The 27,099-nt window shown below is 41.9% G+C and overlaps 1 protein-coding gene across 1 annotated transcript in view; it reads right to left on the bottom strand.

The window, feature by feature from the left end:
- The window catches only part of Pard3 (par-3 family cell polarity regulator), a 546,246-nt gene that overhangs the window by 190,819 nt on the left and 328,328 nt on the right, over positions 1–27,099 (bottom strand). Inside the window, 5 exon segments of the mRNA XM_032887697.1 lie at positions 2,924–3,151; positions 7,261–7,305; positions 8,411–8,472; positions 15,588–15,777; positions 22,211–22,361. Coding sequence (XP_032743588.1) covers positions 2,924–3,151; positions 7,261–7,305; positions 8,411–8,472; positions 15,588–15,777; positions 22,211–22,361 — 676 coding nt within the window.

Below are 27,099 nucleotides of genomic sequence, written 5' to 3'. Positions count from 1 at the left end.
GACTCAGGAACCCCGTCTGTCAAGCTGAATGCTTCCTGGCCTGTGACACATCTGTTCTACCAAAGCATCCCTTTTGTTGCCTTCTGCTGTTCACAGCAGAGCTGAAAGCAATGATGTTGCTCAACTCTAGACAGAACTCCAGAACCATGGACTAACAAACCTCTTTTAAGCTATTAAATGTATTCAGAGAGTCGACTGTTACAACTGTTTATTAGTGCTTGTGTTCACATACAGTCTGTTACATTTAAACGAGGAACACTGCACGTGAGAAAACTAAAGTTCCTAAATAAAAAAAAAATAAAAAGATTAAAACAACAGATTAACCGGAACAAGAAAACAGCTAGGAAGCTTCACAATTGCATGTAAACACTAGGTGTTGATGGGAACGAAGTGCTCCAACTGTTCTTTTAATGTTTTTTTAAGATTTATTACACACACACACACACACACACACACACACACACACACACACACACACACAGTCGCCATCTTCAGACGCACCAAAAGAGGGCATTGGATCCCGTTACAGATGGTTGTGAGCCACCGTTGGTTGCTGGGAATTGAACTCAGGACCTTTGGAAGAGCAGTCAGTGCTCTTAACCGCTGAGGCACCTCTCCAGCCTCCCCACCTATTCTTAAGTACAAAACTATCATTATCAGAGTCTATGGATAACAGACAATGTCGTTTGGTAGAACAAGGAACCCTCCTTACAAGGGGGGAGACTCTACAGGGATGGCAGTGCTGTGACTTAGCAAACATAAGCCCAGGCCCGGCAGCTAAACTAGGAAACATGTCCGTCAGCTGGCAAGAAAAGGGTGGGTCTGCTTGAAATCACAGGCAGGTGAAGTGGAGAAAAGATCTAGACTTAGACGGAGGACAGAGATGTGTGTAGCAATCCCCTTCCTCAGTTTTACTCTGCGTACCACACTAGTCAGAAATATACCGCATCCCGAAACACACTACATGTTGTAAGCGAGAACTATGAACTCTTGCTTGAAATCTCTTCAAGGTGCTCTGTTTATTTAAAACTCTCCTTGCCCAACGGTATCATCTGCCTTAGGAGGGTGTGCTTCGAGCACTCTGCCAAACGTGGAAATGAAAGTCATCTACATTCCACAGAAAAGTCGCCTAGTCTTGGATCTAACTTCAGTGAAATAATAAATAAATAAATAATCAATCAAACAAATAAATAAATAAATAATAAATAAAACTTTGGTATAGCCCATAGCCTTTCTTACAGATAAGTCACATGGGTATAGTCATATTTGATATTAAAATCTAAGATCTCATTTCCTCCTCTAGATTCCACACTGCCCGGTCAGTGTGTATAAACGTTATCAATACAATGTCATCAGCTGCACAAGCATGGTTATCGTGAGCCCCTAGGAACATGGAAGTCAGAAATGCCAGGTTTATCAAGCTCCAAGAAAAGGCAGCTGGTCAGGGCTGGGGCTGTAGCTTCGTGGTGGAGCACTTGCCTTGACTGTTTGAAGTCCCAGATTCATCCCCAGGACCCAAAACAAACAAATAAACAAACAAAAAAAGGAAAGGTCATTGAGGGGGATGAATATGATGAGACCATGCTGTGTGCACGAATGCAAACACCACAGTAAGACCTACTATTCCGTACAGTTTATAAACCAATGAAGTAAGTTTAATTTAAAAGAACAATCTGTAAATGAGCAATTATGGAAGAAGCCAATTTATAGCATTTACCGTTACAGTTCCTACGTTCTTTCTCCTCTAAGTAAGTGCTTTCCTTAGTTTTGTTTTGTTTAAAAAAAAATCTTTTAAAATAAATGTTTAGACATATTCCCCGCCAACCACATACTTATAAAGGTAAATTTCTCTTTAATGATCCATGGGAAAACATACTGCTCACTCATATTAAACTATGATTCTCAGTCAGTTTGGCTTGAAATATTTAGTAATTTGGGAAAAAGTACAAATTTATAGGCTGCTGTTTTAGTGCAAAAATATGTTTTTAAAATAATAAGCTGTTAAATGTATTTATTGACTATGTCGTCTGGCAGACAACACACGCCAGTAGTTTTCAAACATTTTAGAGTAAAGATAAGTCTTTATGTATGAATTATTGAGAAATCCAAAATAAATAAGTAAATCCCAATTTTATATGTATGTATGTATGTATGTATATATGTATGTATATATGTATGTATGTATGGGTTTCTCTGTATAACCCTGGCTCTCTTGGAACTCACTCTGTAGACCAGGCTAGTCTCAAAATCAGAAATCCACCTGCCTCTGACTCCCAAGTGCTAGGATTAAAAGAGTGTGCCACCACCACCCAGTCAAATGATATTTTGTAATGTGAATTTTATCTATCAGTATATACAAATTTAAAACTTGTTTTTTTAACAGAAAAGTACATTATATAAAAGACTAAACAAACTTTATGGTGAGTCAGATTGTATTTTCAAAATACCCCTATGTTTTCCGAAATAAATAGGTGCAAACAATGTTTTTTTTGTTGTTGTTGTTTTTGTTTTTTTGAGTTGTTTTGTTTTCCTCCTATCCTCCAAAGTTACTTTAACTTCGGCTAAAAAGACAACTTCTTGCCAGACATAGTAGCACAAGCCGGCACTCTCTAGCACTGCAGGGGTTGAGACATTCAAGCTCAAGGCTAACCAGACATATTATATAGCAGGACCCAGTCTAGAAAGATGGACTCTCCTAACTGCTTCTGCATTGAGTCCAGTATCATGGTGTGAATGCCAGATACGGACTCTTTTTAAAGAGAAAATGACTGAAAGGACAACTGATCCCTTATTCTGAAAACATGGTAGACCTCAGAGATGCACTGAAAGGACCAGGCCCCTGCAGGGTCCTAGTAGCACATCTGAGAACTACTGATTGGGCAAAGCCACCTGCAATTTCTGTTGCTTCAGCCAGGACACTCACAGGTCTCCATGCCTTCATCGTCGTCATCCACCATGGGCTTATCGTAGGACTTGTCAATGGCGGCTCTGAAGCTCTCGTTGCAGCCCCTTCCTCGGATGATTCGTGGCCGTGGGCGGTGGAAAGGAATGTTCCCATTCAGCGTCACCTCAGCAACAGCAGTCTGCAGACTTTCTAAAGAGCTGGATTTCTTCAGACCCAAGGAGGGTCCCACATCTCTACTGGGGGAGCCTTGGAAGGTCAAAATAATACAGGATTAGACGAGATGGAAGTTACAGGTTCAGATCCAAATACCTATGCCCCGTGGAAACCTGCAGGGATAAAGTGATCGGCTCAGTGAGAAGAACGACTAGAATGTAGACTGAAAATAAAGAAGGATGGTGAATTTCATTTTTCTTCTCAAAAATGTTGGGTTTTTATATCGATCTCCATTTGGGAAAGGTTCTAAATCATTAATTTTTATCTTAACAGATGAAATCTTTATCAAACCTTTGTCCAATGTGACACATATATAAACTGAAACAACTGGAATAATCAACAACTATATTTAAAATGCAGAGGCCGTGAGGAGGCTCCAGGAGAGTTATCATTGCAATCTAACTGCCCCCACCTTTCTGTGATACAAAGTTATTAAAGCAGGTGGATGTCACTGCCATAGGCTTCACCCACTCTTTGCCATCGGAACAAACAAAAGCAGTCCCAGGGGCTGAGCCGCCAGCATACTTAGCTGGCCCCAGGTAGAGTTCTGGGGAATAGAACGGTTTACACGAAGGGAGGTACAGATCTGAACAGGCAAATCACACAAGGGGCTTCTCTCCGAGAAGAGGCAGCGGTGTTCACACTCCTCAGAGTTAAAAATTTTACTTTTATTTCTCAAAGATCCAGAGCGGTAAGGCTTGAGATACCAAATGCACCCGGCTATGCGGGCAATCAAAACTGCTTTCCTTAAGCGAGGGAGACAGTTGCATCCATCACTGTCTGACCTGGCAAACTGGGGTGCAAGTCAGCAGCCTCTAATGGCTGACACCTCCACCTGGGTGGGCCAGGTGACTGGGCTGGCTCCTCCCTTATCCTTCCTCAAAGGATGAAAAAGAACAACAAACAAACAAACAGACAAATAAGGAAGGTTGGAGAAACTAACAGCTTATCTCCACATGGGGTCACCCGCCATATGTTGATCAATAATTAGGAAGTAGCTTCCTCATGTGACTATCGGGAAGACAAATGGCTGGGAGGCGAGCTCACCGCAGCTCAGGGGCGAGACACAAGGAAAACTCACTGGAAGTGTCAAAGCACGAATTAGCCTCTACTGCTTCACTGATATTACTCATTTTACCTAATTTTCACCACGGGGTAGCAGTGCTCAGAGGCGGGGCAGGGATGCTGAAAATGCAGACAGACAAGCAGGCATGACTTTTAACAGTGGAGAACTATTCTAGAATGTATGGGCCTCGGGAGCAAGGATGAAATGTTTGCGTTCTCAGGGCAGGTGTGTATGTATCCGATGAATTGTCTTGTAACCGAAGCATACACTGAATATTTCTTTCAGGTGGCACGAGGTCCTACATAACTGACAAAGGTTACTTCCCAGGGTGGAAAGTGAACCGTGTTCCAAAACAGAAGGGATGATATCAAGGAATCAAAGACAACAGGAGACATACATTCCACCTTCACATTCTTGGTAAAGGCTCATTTCTGGATCAGTTATGCCTGTAAGATTTCAAACCGCCCTATCAGTATTTGGCTCATGTATAACATGTATTAGGCAAATGTGTCCCAAGGATGTGAGTATTTATGAAGGTATATATCTGTACACATGTACCGCCAGCAGTGATTTCACACCGCCACTAGGGACTGTCAATCACAATGCAACATTGTATACATGTAAGTATACAGTAACATATTCTTCAAGAGAAGTTAGCCGAGACTTTAGTTTTGAACCAAAACTGACAGCGAATTTAAGAAATGCTCCCAGTGCCTTTCAGCATAAAGCAGTTCTGCAAAGACAAATAACTGTATAGAATACTTACATCAACAAGAGAGCTCTACAAGTGCACCAGGCCCTGTAGCCCTCAACACATACAATTAGCAGTATAAATAAGCTGGAGCCTTCTCTCTCTACAATATAACTCTGGGAATAACACTTTAACATAATGTTGGTAATTGTGGATAGTGTGTTCTTGCATGGTTGAAATTGGCACAATAAAAAGTTTTGCAAAAAGTCAGTCTATAGAGGGATGAGCAGAGGTACCTGGACCCTGTTACGGAAATACAGCTTCACCCACTTATTTACATATAGTCAATTACATTCCAACGCTGTAAAGTCAAACAATTGTCAGAGACCCAGTGGCTGGGCTTAAAGGTATGCAGCACACCTGGCTTCTGATTCCTGCCTGCTAATAAATATCCCTCTCGAGGGGAAGAAGTCTCAATGAAGGTGTCTTCTGCAAGCAGCAAAAAGGAGAAACAAGTGGCTTACAACTAGACAGCTATTTATGCCAGCATGTCAGCGTGCCTTGCCCAGAACCTCGAGGCTAACCTGTCAAAGACCCCAGGCAACTCTGAAATGAGGAAAAGAGAGCAACTCGGCTGAAGACTCCGTTCACTGGCTAAACCTGAACATCTTCTACAGAACTTCCCAACGGAGACTAAAACCCCCAAGCCAAAAAGCATCCTCCTGTCTATACAAAGTGTGCTGTAATAAAATCTTCCAATTTAATTCGATGCATAGGACAGATGTGTACATTCAAAACCAGAAAATGCTCTTCTCTAAGGCCTAACATCCAAAACACAAAAACCACACTGCTTTTACTAGACGAATGAATCTGAATTTGAGTCAGGAGAACTATATAATCGTTTCAGTCAAAAGTATATATGCTATTTTTTTGTTTCTTTGTTTTTTACTCACAATAAACTCTCTTTCCTCATGTGGGTTTGGGTTGTTTCAATTAAGCGTTCTCCATTTTCACATAACTGGACAGCAGGCACTGTCACACTGTGAGGGTGTGGAGCTCAGCCGGGCATAGGGCTTAACTAAACACCAATTGCTACTGTACACATGTAAACCACTAAGACTTGGTCTATAGTTCCAATTGGGAATTTCAATGAATTTTACGTTGTATCAGACAAATAGCTACTTAGTAAGATCTGAGGCTATAGTTAATTGCCCTGAATACAGCCGATCTTATAACTTATCATCGGACGCAATTTTATAATCTATCATTTACCTCATAGAAAGTGGCGACGCCAAGAACAACCACAACAATCTTTATGCATGTATGTAGAACACACAGGCTGAAACTAATTACTACAGCAGGTTAAAAAGGCAAATTAAAGCTAATACGTGCTAAGTGATATAATTACATTATCCTGGATCTAGAATAATTAAAGCGAGATTCCAAAATACACTAATAAATCATGCATGCTCAACTGCACACAGCACATTGCTTAATTACACTGACAGACTCTGCTGATTATTTTCATGTCGTAATATGAAAAGATATAGTGTGCTGCTAAACCTGGCCCGTGTAGCCCATTATTTCTACGAAATGATTAAGCGGCAAATTTAGAACAGATTCCCCAAAGCTAACGAAGCTATACGTGTCGTATAGTTCAAACTAACGTCGGGGTTCACAGTGAGCTAATTTCTGCATCTGAAAAAGATACAGGGAGGAGCAGAAGCAAAACAGGAGCATGGATAGCAAGCCCAGACACCGTCACTTAGTGAAAGTGTTCGCGTAGAACAGTGGTTCTCAAGAGCTGCTAACACCACGACCCCCTTTGATACAGTTCCTCGTGATACGATGATCCTCAATTACAAAATTATTTCTTTGCTTCTCCATAACTTTAGTGATTTTGCTACTGTTATGAATCATCCTATAAATATCTGATATGTAGGATATCTGACATGAGACCCTACCAGGGGTTGAGAGCGGTTACTATTTTCAAATAAAAATCACTACTTGGTGCACAGACCGTCATTAAGATGTCCATAATACTAAATAATAATAAAGGACTGAAGAGATGCTTTCTTAGGATTTTGATTAAAAAAAAAAATCACCATGAAACATTCCTATGCAAGTAAGAATTAAAAAAAAAATGTAAGGTTGTTTTTAACATGGCAAAGGTAGTCTTTTCCATCTGTTACACACGTATTGCTAATAAATTTCTCATAACAGAAAAAAAATGTATCTCTCCTGCAATTCGATTTCCCATAACGAAAGCATCTGAGTGAGACTGGAATGGCGGTGCTTACAAGCACCAAGACGGGCAGCTCTATAATCATGATAAGCTCCTTGAACCACGGTTTCTATGGCAACACACTAACTGTCCGTTCTTACCTGCTCTCTGGTCATCCACTGTATTGAGTTTAGTCTCGTCAGCTACTGTTAAAAGGTAAATGTATAATGGTTAGCCCAGTTAGTCCCCCAAAGCCCAACATGCTTTAACCCTCCCCCAATCTTGACCGTTAGAGCGCAACTCTTGGGCGGTATTCCATGCAGGTCAAGTGAAACATCAGGCAAACATTCGTAATCAAAAAATAAAGGGAGAAGAATAAGCAGCACCTTCATGCAGTCTGCCAGTCATTTCGTCTCACAGACGTGTGTTATTCGTACTGTTAGTGTTAACGTCATTAGCCAGGGCAATGCGCTGTCCAATTTTATATAAATATATGTCTGACAAATTAATGCTTTTAGTCTTGAGGTTCAAACAGCCACCAGAAACCAGCATAAGTTATGGTTGATTAACAAAAGATTTTTAAAGAGTAATTTAGTTTATACCTGTATTAATTGAATTGCTTTTGGGGGTAGATTTTGATATAAGCGAGGCACTACCTGGTTGGTGTCTAACTGAACAATGATGGTTATTTTCATCCATTCATGTGCTCCCAAATTCCTACTGGAATATATTCTCTCAAGTTAACTAATCTGATCCAAGGCTATAATGGTTACAACAGAAGAAGGTCTATCAATTAACACTTCAAGAAGAACAATCAAGGAGGGCACTGACGACTAAAGCCCGACACATGGATTGAGATAATGGTTTCTCTCCAAAACATGTTCTAGTTAAAAATCCCGACAAGTATAATCTCAAAGGAGGCTGCTTCTCAATGGACGAAGTATCAAAACAACTCATTTCGAAATGAGGCTGAGAGGATACAGGATGTTTCCGCTTTCCTTCTCATCCAAAAGCACACGTCAACCATTTATCATGTCAACGAGCTATGGTGAGTAGTGACGGGCATCTCAAATGCAAGGAAAACTAATTTTTCGCCAAATCGACACATTTTAAAATTTATTTCCTCTATTGCTAAAAAATAAATAGACATGTGTTTGGGACCGTCAGTTTCATCCCGAAGCATCCAAACCTTATCTGAAGAATCACGGAGATTGTACTCACTACCTAAATCCATGCTTTTTGATTTTCGTGTTTTAACGAAATCCAATTGACTGGCATCTGAAAATTGCTTTGTGCGTTTTTCTGACATACTCTGGCGTCCAAATCCTTCTCGTTGAAAAGCGAGAACCGGATCAACATCTGGACTCAATGAGCTGGGGTGAAGAGAAAGAAAAAAACATAAAATTAATTACTAAGAAGTAGAGACATTCAATTTCATGGAAAGCCATATCTTTCAGTGCACATGCACGAATAGTTGCATTTTATTTGAAGATTTAAACTAAATTCAATATACCTTAATTTTTAAAGGGGGGACTGAATGGAAAGTAAGAGAAAAATCACAATTTGATTTAACGTTAACTCTGTAGGTGTGAATTCTCTTCTCTACTTCCCTCTGCAATTTTACTCACTGCGTTTGATAATAGATCACCATCTCTGTTATTGTTTAAAATGAGTCTGCTGTTTGTCAGGCACTGGGAAGGCTGAATATTTGACAAGACTTGCCCTGTGCTGCAACGCAGAACCATATAAATTGCAAGCTAGCAACTTAAAAAAAAAAAAAAAAGATGTGTTTTGAAGGAAACTAACAAGGAGACCCAAACTAGACAATGTACAGACACTGAGAGATTTTGGAATATTCCATCCAAAACAAAATGTCTTCATCAAACCTCTCCCCTTTAGGCTCGGGGAGTTTTGCAGAACAGGAGGAAGAAAGGTTGTCAGAGCCTGAGGGGATGGAAGGCACTAACTAAACAGCGTCTTCTGGACACAACAGGGCTGATGCAGGTATAAACCCAGAAACAGTCGCAGTATGCACAGGGCCTGCACAGGTTCAAGCCAGAAGGGGCCCCAGCCCTGAGAAGGGGAGTTAGACACAGACTCCCAACCCTAACCAAGAGGCTATCCATAAATGACACCATGTGCAAAGGAAAATTTAGTTTTCTCCAATACAGTCTCATACTTAAATGTGGTATAATAACCATATTTAAGGGTAGGCCCCATGCCTATCAGTAGATGCCCAACATAAAACAATCCCAGTGGTCTTTTTGTACTTTTTGTCTCAGATTGCTTTATGTAGACTTTTTAACTTTATTCGTTTTATTTTTTGACTTACTGATGTTCTGACTGTGTATTGGTTCCAGTTTTGTGTTTTTATGGTGTGTCTGTTCTTTGTTGTCGTTGTTGTTGTTGTTTGCCTGTTTGCTTTTTAAGGAGAGAGAAGGAAAGGGCATGGAGTTGTGAAGGGAGGGGGGTGGAAAAGACCAGGAGCATTTGTGGGAGAAAAAACTGTGATCAGAAAAGATTGCCTGAGAAAAAAAGGATGTGGTCTATTCTGTTTTATGTTTGGTGTGTGTGTGCGTGTGCGTGTGCGTGTTTTAGCTTGTGTTTTAGAAAAAAGGGGGAGTAGGGAGGACACGTTCATGAGTATGGTGTTCCTCTGAAATAGTCAATCTCCCAAGGAAAAAAAATCTCAACACAGTAATTTTCCATCAGAGCCCCCTCTGGTGAAGATTCTGTGCCAAACAGACCCAGATCACAATAATACAGGAGAGATCCCAGTTCTCCGGAAGTTCTTCAGAAACATTCACGTGCTGTGTAAAAGAGATACTAGACATATGGAGATGAAAGGACCAACAGTCCTGAAGACAGGAGAAGCACAGCTACATTTAGGGGACATTTGATATGGGTGAAGAGAAGGCGGCATCAGGTGACTCACAGGTGATCGATGTTCTATGGTGCTTCCTCAGGAGAAGTGAATGAGGCCACAGAATTGTTCCTCTCTGTAGAATCTGTGACTGCTTTAACAGGCACCACTCAGTTCTAACTGTGGAAGTGTCCTTTTCTTCATATTTGACACACTGAATAAACAAACACTGTATCTTTATAGGATAGTCTCCATATTCCATAACTGAATAGATAAACCCTGTATCTTTATAGGATAGTCTTCGTATTCCATAACTGAATAGATAAACACTGTATCTTTATAGGATAGACTCCATATTGATACACTGAATAGATAAGCCCTGTATCTTTTTAGGATAGTCTCCATATTCCATACACTGAATAGATAAACCCTGTATCTTTATAGGATAGACTCCATATTGATACACTGAATAGATAAGCCCTGTATCTTTTTAGGATAGTCTCCATATTCCATACACTGAATAGATAAACACTGTATCATTATAGGATAGTCTCCATATTTGCTATATTGAATAGTTAAACACTGTATCTATAGGAAAGATCCAGCATGCTTCCCTAGCCAGGGTAGGACATGAACTATGGTGGTATTTGCACACCATAGTTGCAAGTCCGTAGGGTGTTGCCAGTTGGTAGCAATGCTTGGGGGAATGTTACAGAACCTGTAGGAGGTAGAGCATTGCTGAAGGAAATACGTCACTAGAGGTGATCTGTGAAGAGTGTTATTTCTCCCCACTTCGAGTTCTTGCTCTGATTTTGCGTACGGTTGAAGATGTGGTCTCTCAGCTTCCTTCTAAGGCTGCCTGCTCCCAGTCTCTTCTACCATAATAGATTTGCCCTCTGGACTGTAGGAAAAAATAAACTTTTACCTACATGTCACCTTCGGTTATTGTGTTTTATCACAGCTAGAAAACTAAGTCACACATCCCTCCACCTCAGCTAATTAACATGTCATGTTGGCTGTGAGCTGCTTCTACTGAGGCAGCTCAATTTACCATCCACTTCCACATGCCTCCGTGCCAGCAGGCTACAATGAACCTGCACTGCGTTGTAGGAAGTAGTAAAGGAATACGATCTGGTTTGAGTATAGAGCAAACTTCCAACTGCAATTCACCTAACGACATGACAGCAGGTGGCTCTTCAAGAAGTGCTAAGCCAGAGGTGAAGGTAGGCTGCGGGGAAACCCTACGGCAGGAAGGGTGGCGTGACGTGCTCTGAGCCCATCTGCCTTCATGTGCTTCAGGCTCACTCACCCCTCAGAGTTCATGAGAGAGCTCAAGAACATAAGGTGAAGTCCCTCTGCATACTGCCATCCACAAGCTATTATTATTGCCCAGTGGAGACAAGCTACCTCAGACTATCCTAGTAATAAAAATGCTGGTGTCTTTGATGAACACGTAAGGAAACAAGCACCCTTCCCTGATCTTTGTCACCAAATACAGAGCAGGATGCACTTATGAAGTGAGGCAGGTGGGCAGGGTCAGAATTTAGAGGGGCATTCGCTCACAAAGTCAAGGAAGAAGGGCCTCCAGCAGACACTGAGCTTGCTCTTATTCTGTTTCCCTTCCATCGTGGGGGTCTTGCCTGAGCCAGGACAGGGAACACACCAGGAAACTAAACCCCAGAGACCAGCCAAGGGCAAGGCCAGAGTCTTTATTTTTGTTATTGTTTTAAAGATTTAGCTTTCATTTTAACTAGGGGTGCATGTGTGTGGAGGTCTCACACCTGTGAGTGGGCGTACAAAAAGATATCAGAACCCCTGAAGCTGAGTTACAGGTAGTTGTTAGCATTTTGTCTAGGCTATGCCCCACAGTTACCTGGCAATAGCCAAGTGTGCCTGACTCACTATAAAAGGGGCTGCTTGCCCCCACCTCTTCCTCTCCCCTATCCCTTCAACTCTACTCCCCATGCCCTCAATAAATTCTATTCTATACTATATAGAATATATAGTGGTGTGTGGCTGGTCCCTTAGGGGAAAGGGATACCTCAGCATGGGCCAACAGAGTCACCCTCTTCCCCACACCAGACTAGACATCCACCAAACATATTCCTTTTCTCCTTATCTTTTTATAAAACACAACAGTTGTGAACCATAATTATTCATCTAATGTGGGTGCTGTGAACTGATCTCAGGTCCTGAGGAAGAGCAGCAAATGCTGTTAACCAATGAGCATCTCTCCAGGCCATGGTTTCTGTTTATGCTGCTAGCCTGACTCTCAGTGAATGCTGTTTTGCTAGTACTGTAGACTCAGTCTTTTCATTGTTAAATACAGGATCACTGCTCTTCAAAACTTGGGACAGATTGAATTTCCAATAAGTAGTGTCATAATTGTTGAGGAGTCTGACATGTCAGCTTAAATACTAGAATCAGCATTTGACAAAGATATCCAGTAATTTCCAGAGCAAAAAGTCCCCAGGATCAGCCAGGTGTAGTGGTGATTCTTTTAACCTTGGCCCTTAAAAGGGAAAGGCAGGTGGATCTCTGTGCATTTAAGGTTAGCCTGATCTACACAATGAGTCCTTTGAGGCTACACAGTAACCCCTTGTCTCAAAAACAAACCAAACGACGAGCAAACCAACAGCAAACATCCATACAATAACAAGGACTCAGTTGTGTAGCAGCAAACAAGAAAGAAAGCACGTCCAGCAACAGTAATTCTTCTCTGTATCAAAGTGGAATCCTTAGTTGCTTAGCAAAAGCCAAGTTTGTGAGTAATAGGTGGGACACTTTAGGATCTCAATAAGGCATCAAATTAGTAGACATGATAAATGTGTAATAGACTTGGTGATTTACATATGCAGGTGAGTGTGGTGTGCTTGGATCTGCCCGTCTGTGCGCACACATGTGTGTGTGCACATGTATTTGTATGCAGGCCATGGGTCAGCATAGGTCTTCCTCTGTGTTCTCTGTTTTACTTACTGACACACAGTCTTAGACTGAACGTAGAGCTCAAGCCTATTGCTAGTCTAAGCTAGCTAGCTTGTGCCAGGGATCCCTGCGCTCTATCTCCAGGGTGCTAAGTCTGCCCAGCAATTGTGTGGGTGCTGGGGGTTCAAACTCAGGCTCTCCTTCTTTTGTGGCAAGCATTTTATCCACTGAGCCATCTCATCAGCTCCATTAGTTGGTTTAGGTTTGAGAGAGTCCTGCATGGGTTAAAGTCCATGCTGGCTTTAAACTTTGATCTTCCTCCCTCCGTCTCAGGTGTGTTCGGATTACAGCTATGGACTGCCATACCCTGCTAAATGGACTACCATACCCTGCTAAATGGACTACCATACCCTGCTAAAATGCAGTTTTAACAGGAAATTCTAACAAAGAATTCCCAAAGTAATTTAAATTCTTCCTGGCAATACTCCTTAAAAATCTCTATTTAGCACACGTTGAAACTTATTTTATATCCTCCCAAATGCTATTATCAAAATTAGAATTTGCTGCTATATTCCCCCTCACTTAATAAAACATGGTTAATAGCCCCTACATCAATTACTAGGGTGAGGAAAAAATATATTCTATTAGTTAACCAATTAGAAGTATAGCCATTTGACATGTTTACCCTTCCACAACTGTGCAGTCAACTATAAATGTACACATTTTAAAATGTCAAATGAGCTTGCAAATTAATAAGAGACTTAAAATAACTAAATATTCTTAAAATGTGACATGATTAATTTTTTCCTGATTAACATACTCATTAAACTTATTTCAGACACAATAAACAAGTATACTGGAATATTATTGAGATAAAGTACCAGGCTAGCAGATGACTCTGAAAAAAGGCCGTATCTATTCCCCCATTCCTGAAATTCTAGCTATTATTCTTGCCTGGTGTTTGTTTGTTTTTTTTAACATTTTCATCCAAGTTTTAGGACAGATAGTCAAACAAGATTCTCAGCTCTGGGGTTGAACAGATGACATGCATGTTTAGATAACTCTAACATTCTTTCCTTTGCCCCATGTTTCCCAAGGAAGAAATCATAAAAGTCCTTGTCCTTGTTGTGTGTTTTTCAAATCTACCTTAGTGAAATTAATGCCCCAGGCTATCCCAAGAAGCTCACCACATCTTTTTACCAATGCAGATCCTTCCTTAGGATCCCCTTCAAGGTGGCTTATCATGGTGGAGACTTAAGGGCCTTTGCCTCCTTGGAGAACACTGTAGACAGATAAACTGCCTTTCCTCACCGACTTCCAGAGAAATACAAGCTGAGGTCAGGTCAAGAGCATCTGTGTATTGCTGTGCTCCTCCCCCACAACCCCCGCCCCCCGAAACAGAAGACTCATTGGAGGCTAAGCTAAGTCATCATCATATGGTCTCCGGCTCAGCTCTATTTTTATATCCTTTTTATTTTCCAAAGGAGAATTAAAAAGCCAGAAACAAAAGCTTTTCAAAGGCCCAAGAGCAGGTCAAGTTCTTTCAAGAGAACATCTGCAGAGTTAGCAAATATATTAACAATGTTTTCCTGAGCTCATAAGGAAGAAGAGGAGGGAGGGGAAGGGAGGGGGGAGAGGACGCCATGGGTGTTGTTACGATCATCATAGAAATGTTAACACAAAAATGCTTGTCCTCAGCACTTCCAACATTATAGCTAATGTGACACAGGTGGGCGTGGGTAGGAGGGCCACCCATCGAAACCAGCTTTGTTTGATAACATGCTTTTCTATCAAGCTCGAAGACCAAAGAACAGGGTGGCATTTGAAGACCACCCATGGTGATCGGCATCCACGGCTTTCTCCTACCATCACAAAAGCAAAAATTGGCAGAGAAATCAGGAGAGTATCCACAAAGTCTCTGTGCCTGTTAGAAGCAGCTCAAAGCCTGGTAAACAGTAGTGCTGTAATACTAGAAAGGGAAGCTGAGGATGGGAGGAAATGGCTTTATAGATAGAGTGTTTGCTGCACAAGGTGTGAAGACCCAAAAAACGGATGAACAGCATGGAGGGTAACTGATGCCAACTGCACTGGACAGTTCTGTGTCATCCTGACGTAAACCAAAGTCATCCGAGAGTAGGAAACCTTGACTGGGAAAAAGCCTCCTTAAGATCTAGCTGTAGACCAGCCTGTGGGGCATTTTCTTAATGAGTGATTGATGGGGGAGGGTACAGCCCATTGTGGGTAGGGCCAACCCTTAGCTGATGGTCTTGGTTCTATAAGAAAGCAGGCTGAGCAAGCCATGAGGAGCAAGCCAGTAAGCAGCACCCAGTGCATGGCCTCTGCATCAGCTCCCGCCCCAAGTTCCTGCTCTGTTGCTGTCCTGACTTCCTTTGTTGATGAACAATGATGTGGAAGAGTGAGTAAAATAAACCCTTTCCTCCCCAAGGTTTTAACCCAAGTTTTTGGTTATAGTGTTTCATCTCCATGCACATTCACAGGGCAGCACATACCAACACATGACATCCATGCAGATACTCCACAAACAGAAAAAAACAAACAAACAGGCAACCCTCCGACAAGTCCCCTCTGGTTCCCAAGCATATTAAGTCCTAATCTTTACCCTAATTGTTGGATCAATCTGGGAATGACTTAGATACTATTTACGCTATAGTAAGCCCCAGCCCTGGGCTGCTCACTCACCAGTCGGCTGAGTCACTGATGGTAGCCTTGGCCCACGTGCCTGCTTCTGTCATTATGAATCCCACGTCATCATGGGAGCTGGAGGAGGACTGGTCAGAGAGGTGAGGAGGGAGCACAGGCAGCCTGTCATCTTCAATCATGACAGTGTCATCATGTGGCATGTTCACGGTTGGGGAGAGCTGGCATTTACCTGGTAAAGAAATTCTAGATGTCAGTGTAGGCGCCAAGCCTGTGCATTTTAAAACTTTACTGCATCAAGAAAACCCTAAGACACACCTGCTCTACGTGACAGAATGAGGGAATTCCGTCTACCTATTTCTCATAAGGCATTGTCAAACACAAACCTCAGGTCCGTATGACTACTTCCAAGCCATGGCTACACACCATGTGGCAGTCAGTACACGTGATGTCTCTGGTTTTAAGACTTCCAAAAAGAAAAAAGGAACACCTTCAAAATAATGTGAATGTAACACGCGGCTTCTTGGGTATGAGAGTCTTCTGGGAGGTTTTACCAGGAAATCTGAAGGCATGAACTTACAGTGATCGATGCTACAGGGGAGACAGGTGCTAGGGAAGCAACATCATCTCTGTACTTAGTCGCACCCTAGTGACGGAGAGCAAGCACCTACAGAACAGGGTAACTTGTGTAAGGACTGTACCAGTTGTGCCTGGGAGAACAATGGGCCGAGGGTGGGTATGATTGTTGACAGTTTACAACCAAAGTGATCAGAGCTAGGGTTGGAATGGTGACTATGACTTTTCTACTAGAGCGAATGATGACATTTATCCCAGAAAGTGGCAAAAAAAAAAAAAAAAAAAAAAAAAAGTCAGGTGACACTTAACAAGGCCTGGCATATAAGCCAGGGAGAATACTTCGAAGTGAGAACAACCTAGAATGGAAGGCTTAGCTTAGATCGGATGTGTTTCTTGAGGCTCTGAGCCCTCTCCTGGGAGGAGAGGACCTTAAGGATGACGAGTCATTGACAAAACGCTCAGAGTATGTCTGTCCTCTCTCCAGGCCCCTGCAGTAATTTGTTGAGGTTCACAGTTCAGCGTGGCATTCATACACTATAACCTTTCTTGGGATAAAATCATGTCTCAAGTCTCTAGGTCCCTAAAGGTAACGCTGGAGCACAAATGGTGTCCTTATCCTAAATCACCTACAGTTCTTACAACTTCTTTCGAAAATCTTTCCACTTGTTTTCTGAGTAAGGATAAAATGACGAAAGTTTTGTCCAGGTGCACACCTTGCAAGAGGCAGAGTTCACAGAAGGAAAAATACCGTATGACATGACACACTAAAGTGTGTACCCAAGCAAGCAAGGAACCATGGCAATCTCCCCACCCACCTCGGGAGAAGAAGGAAAACAATCCCTCTATATCTAATGTCCAAATCTGTTCAGCCAACTGTACTGGTTGTTATCCAAAACGGCAACTCTGCTGAGCCTGCTTGAGACTCACCGCCATTTTGAACAAGGTGCTTCCCCCTACCCCGTCACAATAAACTGACTTTTCAAAATAGTTTAACAACCATGTATTAGCACTTTAATATCACTCTTAGATCTAGCTTTAAAGCTCAGCGTTTATTAGCATACTGTGTAAGCCCTGATCAACTGGCAAGGTAAGCTTAAAGTATAGACATCTTTCTATGGCTGATTCAGTAAAGAAACAGAAAGCTATTAAGTTGTTGTATGTCTTTCAGTTAATCCTTAACCCCCTCCCCAAAAAAAGCTTGCCAGAAATTACAAACACGTCATTATTTAGCATTGAGTGTGCTGCTATCGGAACCATGCGTGTTCATCAAAACCTCTGCTCTACATACTAGCTAGGCAAGCACCCTACTTTGATTCAAATGTGCCGTTTTAACAAACCAAGGAGCTGGCAAGTTCTTAGGAATGCTCATGACATAAAAGTAAATCAAATGCAATCATTTCTCTGTCTTGATTTCAAATGGCCTCTTTCCACTCAAGCTGTAGGATATTAGAGTTGAAATCTGTTCAGGAAAACGTCACTTGTGCATCTATGGTAGTAAACTATACAAACACGGTAGGTATAGTGTACCTTTCAAAGTCAAACATGCAACCCCTTGCACTGACACACTTATTTTAAGAGAAATCCTACTAAGAAATCTAGAACACTGACTAGATCATACAATCTGTGTGTGTGTGCCTTATGCTGTTTTCTGTAGAAACACTGTACAGTACATGACACAAAATCTCAATAGCTATCTGTCTTTCTGTTTCTCATACATTCTCTTATTCTCTCTCTCTCTCTCTCTCTCTCTCTCTCTCCCTCCCTCCATCCCTCCCTCCCCCTCCCCCTTCACCCCTCGCCCTCGCCCTCTCCCCATCTCTCTTGCATTACTCTCCTGTCTAATATTTTGTAAGAATTTCAGGATCTCATCACCATACTCTCCTCCAATCAGCGTGCTTGTGAGGAACTATTCCAGGATCTGGTTCTAGAAACTGTCAGGGATACAAACATCTACAGTTCAAAGCTACATGTTCCACTGAGACCCACCAGGACCTCTCACTGACACCTGTTGGCCTTCGACACATCCTAGCTGAGAAACACGAATTGTGATTCGAGGTGGCTTCAGTTTTTAATCAGCTAAATTCTCCCCCGCCCCAACTATTTCATCAGTACCTCCAGACTACAAAAATGAACATGCAGGGTCTTAGAGAGAAACAATAACATACAGAGTGTTTGTTTACTAGACATTTATTTGTTGATGAATTTACATGGAATGTAACACAATGTATGGGTATCAGGGACAAAGGACGAGATGAGAACTGTCGGCAACAGAACTCATTATAAAACCAGCATCACCATCTCGGTGCTCTATGTCAAGTTTTTAACAAAATGAAAATATTCTAAACATATCTATTTAAACCACCACAAGAGAATGAATACAGAAACCACTGAGATAAATAGTAAAATGGAATAAAAATTTAGCGCAAGATAAAATCGCTTTAAACAAAATTATGCAGGCAAAAACTTAAAAAAAAAAATAATTCTCTATGCTCAGAAACAGGAGGTTGTGGTATATTTGTGAAGTAAACCTGTTGGCAAACTGTGACCGTTTTCCTTGTTCTTATTGGCATGGCTGAATAGTAGGAAAGGTCTTTCAAGGCTTTTCAAAAGAGAAATACTAAGAAGACTCACGAAGGGATACGTCTGGCCAGGTCTGCTATTATCCATCTATCTACCTACCTACCTGTTCATTTTCTTACTTAAAAAAAAAAAAAAAAAACCAAAAAAAACAAAACTTGCTTGCCCTATCTTTGTGGCTCTGGGTGCAGGGCACTACAAATGCTAGGCAGATAGTCTTAGCTATACTTTCAGCCCCTATGAGCTGCTTCCTAATACATGAGTAGGACTCATGTTCTAACATTAGTGGCAGTGGGAATCCAGCCAAAAGGAGAGGAGTGTGGTTAAGTCTGGCCTTTGGTCACATTTCTGAGTGATCCATTCAAAGTGATAGAGATAAACTGGCTGTTACTAAAGAGGAACCCACTACCCAGAAAAACCACACATTCAAACTGTGGTTCAGGAACAATATGCCATTTCAGGCAAGCCACTGTCCAGGGGTCCGTAACGCCAACACAAGAGCAAAATGAAGCCTGTGATGTGGGTGTCGAGGAAATGTCTTAAATGTCCTATCCTATGGGGACCAGGGCCACGAGGCTATGGAGATACCTCAACGTCTTTCAGTCGATTTGGTGTCAATAAAACTTACCGTGAGACCTTGGCATTCCCTAAGGGTGCTACTTCTAGAAAGAGGGAACAGCCAAAACCAAAACAAAGCAAAATCATCATGGGGTTTTGGGACACATTTCTCTTATCCGTTAAGTGAGAAAGTGTGACTAAAGACATCTGACATCCTCCCAGTTGGAAAAGATGTTTACTGTTGGTTGTACATTTTTTTTTGGAAGTCTTTCTCCTGGGACGTATACCCTTTCAAAAATTATCGCAGGCCTTTAAAATTCCTCACAAAGTACTCTTTGTGAAAAATTGCCTCGCTCACACAAAATTAATCACTTCTTTGTGTCATCATAAGGAATTTCAACACTTCTCTTTCCATCATGTGAAACCATAGTCTACAGGGATGTGAACTGGCCAGGTAGGACGGAGAAATGTCTATGCACCGACACAGTACAAATCAGCAGGCTGATGGAGACAAGACACTCTGATATTAGGTACGGTTGACCTCCTAGTAGCAAAGTAACATCCTCTACAGACTTTCTAATCTCAGTGTTATCTAACCTCGCCAATAGCATGCGTTTCTTACAGGCAACCCAAAATAGAACAAGGATAGAAAAAGTATAATACCTTTGAAGTTTGTAAACAGCAAGATAAATTAAGTCTATATATTTCTCTAGGTAAAGCCACATGGGCCTTAACCTAGATTCCAGTACAGCATATAAAACACGTCTTAAGGACATGGACAAATGAAGTCATTGAGAAGCCCTGGATTCAAACCCCAGTATCCCTTCCCTAAAAGATACACTACTATAAAAACTTGGCCTACTGAGTATGATGTCATCCCCATCCCATAGGTCCCAGGACGTGTGCAGAGCAACATCAAGCATAGCTGGAAGAACCAGCCTTCAAGGGGAGTCATGGTGAGTGCAAGGGTTCATTACATACCTAGCAGAGGGAGGGACAACACTGCCTCCCAGATTACCCGCTGAAAAGGACTAACAAGTCAGGACTAACAAAATCAGATGACAAACTATGGGGAAAAAAAAAAAAGATGTACTCCTCAACCCATGTCACACATTTCAACCAGTCACTAGGTGAAAGGTCAGGGTGGGGGCTGGTATGTGTTTGAGTGTTAGCTTTTCGCCTTCCTCTGAAGAACCAGGGATTGGAGGCAGGATGCAGGTTACAGGAGCTGGTGTGCCAATGGGCTGATCAGTATGGCAAATCCTATGTTCCTATAACAGAGTGGAAATTACAGCGTATCACTTTGTATGCACACAGATCCAGGGACACATGCACACACAATCCTTTCCCAGGGGGCCTGAGGTTTTTGGTTTTTGTTTTTTTTTTTTTTCCGACAGGTAAGAATCGGACCAAGACGCTTGATGGCTTTACAAGGAAGTGAGGATAACCCATCAGCAGCGGTAACCAACAGGCACATATCATAGTCAAAGCTAGAAACAAGGCCCCTTACACTAAACGGGGCTCAAACCAAGAGCAGGGACTGCTCCCCTGGTTCTCTCATGCCACATGTAAAATTGAGAAAACATGCATGGAGCATATCAAGGGTAAGAAACTAAGGATTTATTTAGCAATTCCTCCAAGGGGGAAATCTAGACAAGGAACAAGGAAAATGGCAGGGAACCGCACTACTTATGTTGATATACAAATACTCTTTTTTTTTTTCCCTGAGGTGCTCAGTAGAAATGTCTTCGATGATACCGTTCCTTAAAGCACTCGTGTCTCCTGCTAGCAGAACACCTTGCCAACGTTCTTTCCATGAACACCCCAACAAATCAACCAAACTCTGCTTCAGTGATGCGCCACAATGAGAACTAGTATTGTATTAGGTCTGTATTAAATATACTCAAGATGCAATTAAATTTAGGATTTTGCTCTACAGACTTGCAACACAGATCATAAATCTGGGTGTTTTGCGTCAAAACTCCTTCTTATACCTTAAATTTGAAAACTCTCTCAGGTTAACCCTCAGATGAGCACTTCTGTAAAACCAGCCACTCCCGGGTCTGTTAGGAAAAGGCTGACTGACCTATCTAGTAGGGCAAGTGCTTGTGACCACGTCACTCACTTGGGGCCAAGAAGGCAGCATGGGGCAGATCAAACAAAGTCGCAGGAGATGAGTTGAGGATTTGAAGAATAAAGGTGGGTATCTACTGTGGATGTTTTTAAAGATGTGTCTTACTGGGTAGCTTGTGTATTTTTCATCTGTGACTAAGCAGTTTAGTTTAGATTCATTTTCTAAAGTTGTTATGCATATGCACTGTGTATTATGAGTGCACAAGCATGTGCCAGTGTGTTCACGGATGTATGTGTGCACCCAGGTGTGCCAGCCTTGGGCACTGCTTCCCAGGAGCTGTCGACTCTGTTTTTGAGACAGTCTCTCACTGGGACTGAGGGCCTGTCTTAGGCTAAGCTGTCTGTCTGTCTGACCATGAGCTCTAGGGATCAGTCTGTCCCCCTGTCCCAGTGCTGGAACTACAAAGGGACCAACACACTTGGCTTTTTCAATTGGGCCCTGGGAATTGGAGACGGAGTCTTAGGGTCACACAGCACGGATTTCACCAACTGAGCTGCTTCCACAGCCTTTGTCGCTTGTTAAAGCATAGCTTCCCCTACTGTTCTCAGGAAGCCAAGGATGCTGAGACTATTGAAAACATTCCCTCCATACTCTTCCTTTCTGTCTTCATCAAACCTCTGGGAACGGAAGCGTATTTAACCACTCGGTGCACGGATGCACTTTCTTTACATTTACATTTCCTGCATGGCCACAATGAACCCGTTCTCTCTTCTCTCAGAGACAAAGGCCCCCTTTACGTTAATATTGCATCGAACTCCTCTCTGTGAACCAGGGCAAGCGAAAACATGAGAGGAAATGAAGAGAGATTTACCTGACTCACCCATTATCCTGCTGAGTGCGGCATTCCTGGTGGGAGACTCATCCAGCCCCTCGATCCCACTGTAGAGGGAGTGTGAGATCCTGCGTTCTCTGTCATCCAACTCTGTTTCTATGGGCAGCTCGGGTGCAGCGGGGCTCCCAGGAGACCGCAACTACAGAGAAAGGGACAGGGGAAAGTAAATCTTGGAGGCTGGTTAGTAGCGTGGGGCCGTGATAACAACTTTCCAAGCCTTGCATCCAACCAGGCCTCAAATGAGCTAGAACCTTTCCACCCATACAAAAATAATTTGTTGTGTCAGGTTGGCCTAATGACCAGCTCTCTGTGGCACTTTATTCAATACCTCCTATGAATCTCTGTCAACATTTGAAAATGTGTATATTAAAGTTTTTTTTCTTTTTAAGTTTCACCGTATTGCTTATTTTTTCAATTTGTCTGGAGGTATGTACTGAGGTCAAGACGAACCATTGTTTAATTTGGGATTCCTGCTACCTGTCGCTCTGTGGAAGGCAGGCTTTGTCTGCAGATCCTGGACTTCATTTAGCTTTGAACCTATGGGACAGAAACATGTTTGCCTCTTCTGTGTATCAGTTTAGGTGTCTTTAGTAACACACGGAAAATAAGTTCTGTAGAAATTAAGGCTCACTGTGTAACTATAAGGTGATCTGTAAGTCTGAAATAGTAACTGAGAAACACTTCAAACGTATACAGAGGTGTGTGAAAGGATCAAACTGTTTTGCATGTATATGTATAGTGGGAGTGTGTGTGTGTGCCAAGCATGTGCATCATATGTGCAAGCTTGAATGTGTATGGGCTCATGTGCTCCAGTGCTTAGGCATGACGAGGCCTGAGGTCGATCCTGAGTAACTTCCTTGATAGCTCTCCAACTTTATCAAGGCGGTGTCCTTCCTTCAACCTGGAGCTTGCCCCCCTATCATTAGTCTATCTAACTACCTTGCTCAGGGGATCCCCTACCTCTACCTCAAGAGTTCTAACATAATCGGCAGCTATCATGCCTGCCTGGCTTTGAGGGAGGTTCTGGGGTCCAAATCACGGTGTTAACACTTTGGTGTGTTATTCACAGAATCATCTCCCAAGCTTTGGGCTAAATATTTTGATGAGAAGCACAACGACATGAGCTTTAAGCAAAGTCAACACAGTCTCCTAAATGAAGAAGAAGCAGGTCAAGGGCTGGGGAGCGTTACTCAGTTCAAACTGTGCTTGCTTAGCCTGGGAAGCCCTGGGCTCAATCTCCTCAGGCACCGAAATAAACCGAGAGCAGTAGCTCACACCTCTAAATCCCAGCACTTGTTGCAGGTAGAAGTTCAAAGTCATCGGCTGCTACAGAGTTTGGGGCCAGCCTGGTAGACAAGAGACCAAGTTATAAATGGTTTTGTTTTTTTTTAAAGTTTGTCTTATTTTGGGAAAGATCAATCTCTATGGCTATGGGTTAAAATTGTATGCAGTCTTCTTCATCAAAGCTGCGTCCCACATGCCATCTTCTCCATAGAAATAGCCAGAAGAAGACGTCTGCGTTAAGAATGACGTAGTTATTTTACTTGGTGAAGGACCGAGGTAGACCAGTTCTCTGAATGGTGCTACTGACATACAGCCAGGCAGGGCCTAAGATGAGCAGACTTTTTCATCAGACAGAGTGGCTACCCCATTCAGATAGGGAGCTGCCTGGTGAGCTGCCTTCCACTGAACGGAGTGTTCGCTCCTGTTGAAAACCATCCTGCATTTCCGTAATGAGAAACTTAATGACGCTCCAAGCTGCAGGCTGAGTTTGAGAAGCAACAGAGGGGTGGAACCCGTAGAAGGGTCAGCACAATTACAACTGGGGACCCTCAAGCTGCAGGAGAATGATAAACTTTCGGTGTGGCGAATTAGACTAAGAAGGCTTAGACTGTGAAATCGGGGTTTGTTTTATTAGTTTTCCCTCGGAACTGCAGATGACAGCCGACAGCTTTCCTGGCCGGTAAACCACCTAAGGTCACTGATATAAAGACACACGAGAATGCCATCTGAAGCACCATCACTACCTCGGGTCTAAGATTCCTTGAGGAAGCAAAAGCAGAAACAAACCTCATACACCCTGTACCCTTAAAGACAAGTGTGCTTTTCCAAAGCTGAACATTTAGAGCCATTCTACAGCTCCATGCCTAGGCCCGGGAGTCCCCCAGCCACACAAAGGATAACTCGAAACCAAAAACCTTGATATTCTAAGTGATAATATACATGAAAGACACTTGCCCTGTTAATCTCTAGGAAAAAGTTCTGCTTGCCATAGGATATTTTATCAGGAGACGAAAGAAAGGAAGAAAGAAAGAAAGAAAGAAAGGAAGGAAGGAAGGAAGGAAGGAAGGAAGGAAGGAAGGAAGGAAGAAAGAGAGAGAGAAAGAAAGAGAAAAATATCTTTGCATTTGCTTTCAAAAATAAATTTAGCTCCACTATACAATTCTTCAATTTTCTGAGGGGGGTGGGAACAAACCCTTTAAAACAAACCCTTTATAAACATTCAAGTATGCCAAGGGAATATTTAGGGTTATATTAAGTGAAATCAAATTCTGTTAAAGAGAACGGGCAGGTTTTGTAGAGAAAAATCACTCAAGATGCATGTTCTTGAAGGGTACACACATAAACACCAGCACCTCAGCCGTGTCTAATTTACATATGAAAGACAGATTTAAATGAAGCCATCAATAGTGTACTATATAAATATTTAACAGAATTTAGAACGCCTTTTAATTCCTCCGGCTTTATCGCCGTGGTTTTGTTTTGTTTTTGAGACAGGGCTTCGCTATGCCTTCCTGGCTAACTAGTGTGGAACTCACTATTTCAAGATCAAGGTGGCCTCAAAGTCACAGAAATCCCCATGTCTGCACATCCTGATGCTGGGGCCACACCCTGTAGTTTCTCCAGCTTTTTGCTTTATTTCGTTTTGTTTTGTCTGTGGGGGTTAATGCTGTTTGTGTTTTTGAGATGGGGTTTCTGTGGGGTAGCTTTGTCAGACCCTGAAGAAGAGATCTGCCTGTTACCACCTCTTAAGGGCTGGGACTAAAGGAGTGTACCAGTTTTAAGAGAAATGATTGGAAAAGTCTTTTGATTTTCTTTCTTTCTTTCTTTCTTTTTTTTTATTTCCAGCCAAGAAAACAGAAGCGGAGTATGTCAGGTGATCCCCTGGCTTGCAGGATAAAGGCACCCTGAAGAGCACGTCCCACTAGTCCATATCTCGCCAGCCTTTAAACGGCAGCTTAATGCTTAAAAAACGTTACTAAAATTAATAAAAACTGGATAAAAAGATGCAATTTTTAAAAATAACAAAATTAGAAAAGCCAGTGTGTAAGCCCAGCTGCACTCCTCAGGCTGTTCCATCTGTTCAAAGAGAAGAAATCCGCAGTCTCACCCAACTGGGGCCAAGGTCAGCACTGGGAAGACCCTTGCCCTGGTCTCTAGAACAGGCGTTCTATCGACTAAGAAAAAATAGTAGGTGTTTCCAGTACACAACCCGTTCTGTAGGATATAAACTATCCCATTTCTTGACTAGTTAGCTGAGGGTTTATTTTTCTTTGTGGTCAACTGTACAAAGCAACTAACAAACAAGTTGGTAATACAGACGCCTATGAATCACACCTATAATTTTATTTATAGGTATAAACGTTAGAAACAACAAAAAAATTACAAAACAGTATAGAGATACTTTCAAAAAGATATTCAGATGATACAGTGCTTTTGTAAATGACAGTAGCATGCTTCTTAATCAACTGTGATATTACCCAATGATTGTGCTTTTTTATTAAACACTTAGGATACTTTCTTCTTATAGAAAGTTAGAAAACTCTCTGTAAATTAATTATTAATACAATTTCTGGATTCTAAGGTTTTTTTGGAGGGGCTGGAGAGACTGAAAGCTACCATCTCGGTAGGAAAGTCAGTGTTCATACAACCTTAACGCCTCCTCTCAGTTACCCTCAGACTGATCCTGGCTAGCAATTAGGAAAACTTATATTTCCAATTTCCATTTCATTCCCATGTTTGTCATAAAGCAGGCACTGGCTGGACAATTAGTTGAATAAAAGGTGGATGAGTCAGATTCCACAGGGATTAGCACACCAGGTTGTATGGAAGTGCTCTTTTGTGCTTAGGTCCACCATGGTATGACATCCGGCCTAGATTATAGGTCTATTGTGGACAATGCTAATGTTGTAAGAGTCATAAGCTGGAAGTAAAGAATAAACAGGTATGTTTCAGATCTGAGGGAGAGGTTTTTGGCTTCTATTTTTTTTTTTTTTTTTGAGGGCTAGAGAGATGGCTCCTTGGTTAAGAGCACTTGAATGTTCTTCTAAAGGTTCTGAGTTCAAGTCCCAGCAACCACATGGGGCTCACAACTATCTGTAATGGGATTTGATTCTGCATTCTGGCATGTATGAAATAGAGCATTCATATACATAAAATACAGGATAAATAAATCTTTTAAAGTTTCCTAATACATAAAATAAGTGATAAATAAATTTAAAAATTTTAATTAAAATATAATTATATCATTTCCCCCTTTCTTTCCTCCTAACTCTCAGAAACCCGTGGTTTTTGGTTTTTGGTTTTTGGTTTTAAGTGGGATTATACCAAACTATATAGATACAACCTGCTCAGTCCGTATAGTGTTACTTCTATGTATATGAGTTCAGGGCTGACCACAGAGGGTTGGATAACCAATTGGGAGAGAGTTTTAGGGCTCAATGTCAAATTCTGTTTTGATTTTGTTTCCTTCACATCCTTAGGTGGTGATACCAAGAATCTTAACAGGATAAACCCGCAAGTTACTGGGCCCTTTCATAGAAGAACCAGAAGCTCACACAAGAATCCCACATTCCTCTCCATATCACTGGGTAATG

This window comes from Rattus rattus, chromosome 17 (genome assembly GCF_011064425.1).
Source record: "Rattus rattus isolate New Zealand chromosome 17, Rrattus_CSIRO_v1, whole genome shotgun sequence".
NCBI lineage: Eukaryota > Metazoa > Chordata > Mammalia > Rodentia > Muridae > Rattus > Rattus rattus.
The sequence above is the reverse complement of the archived record's forward strand: the minus strand, read 5'-3'. Positions and strand labels throughout refer to the sequence as shown.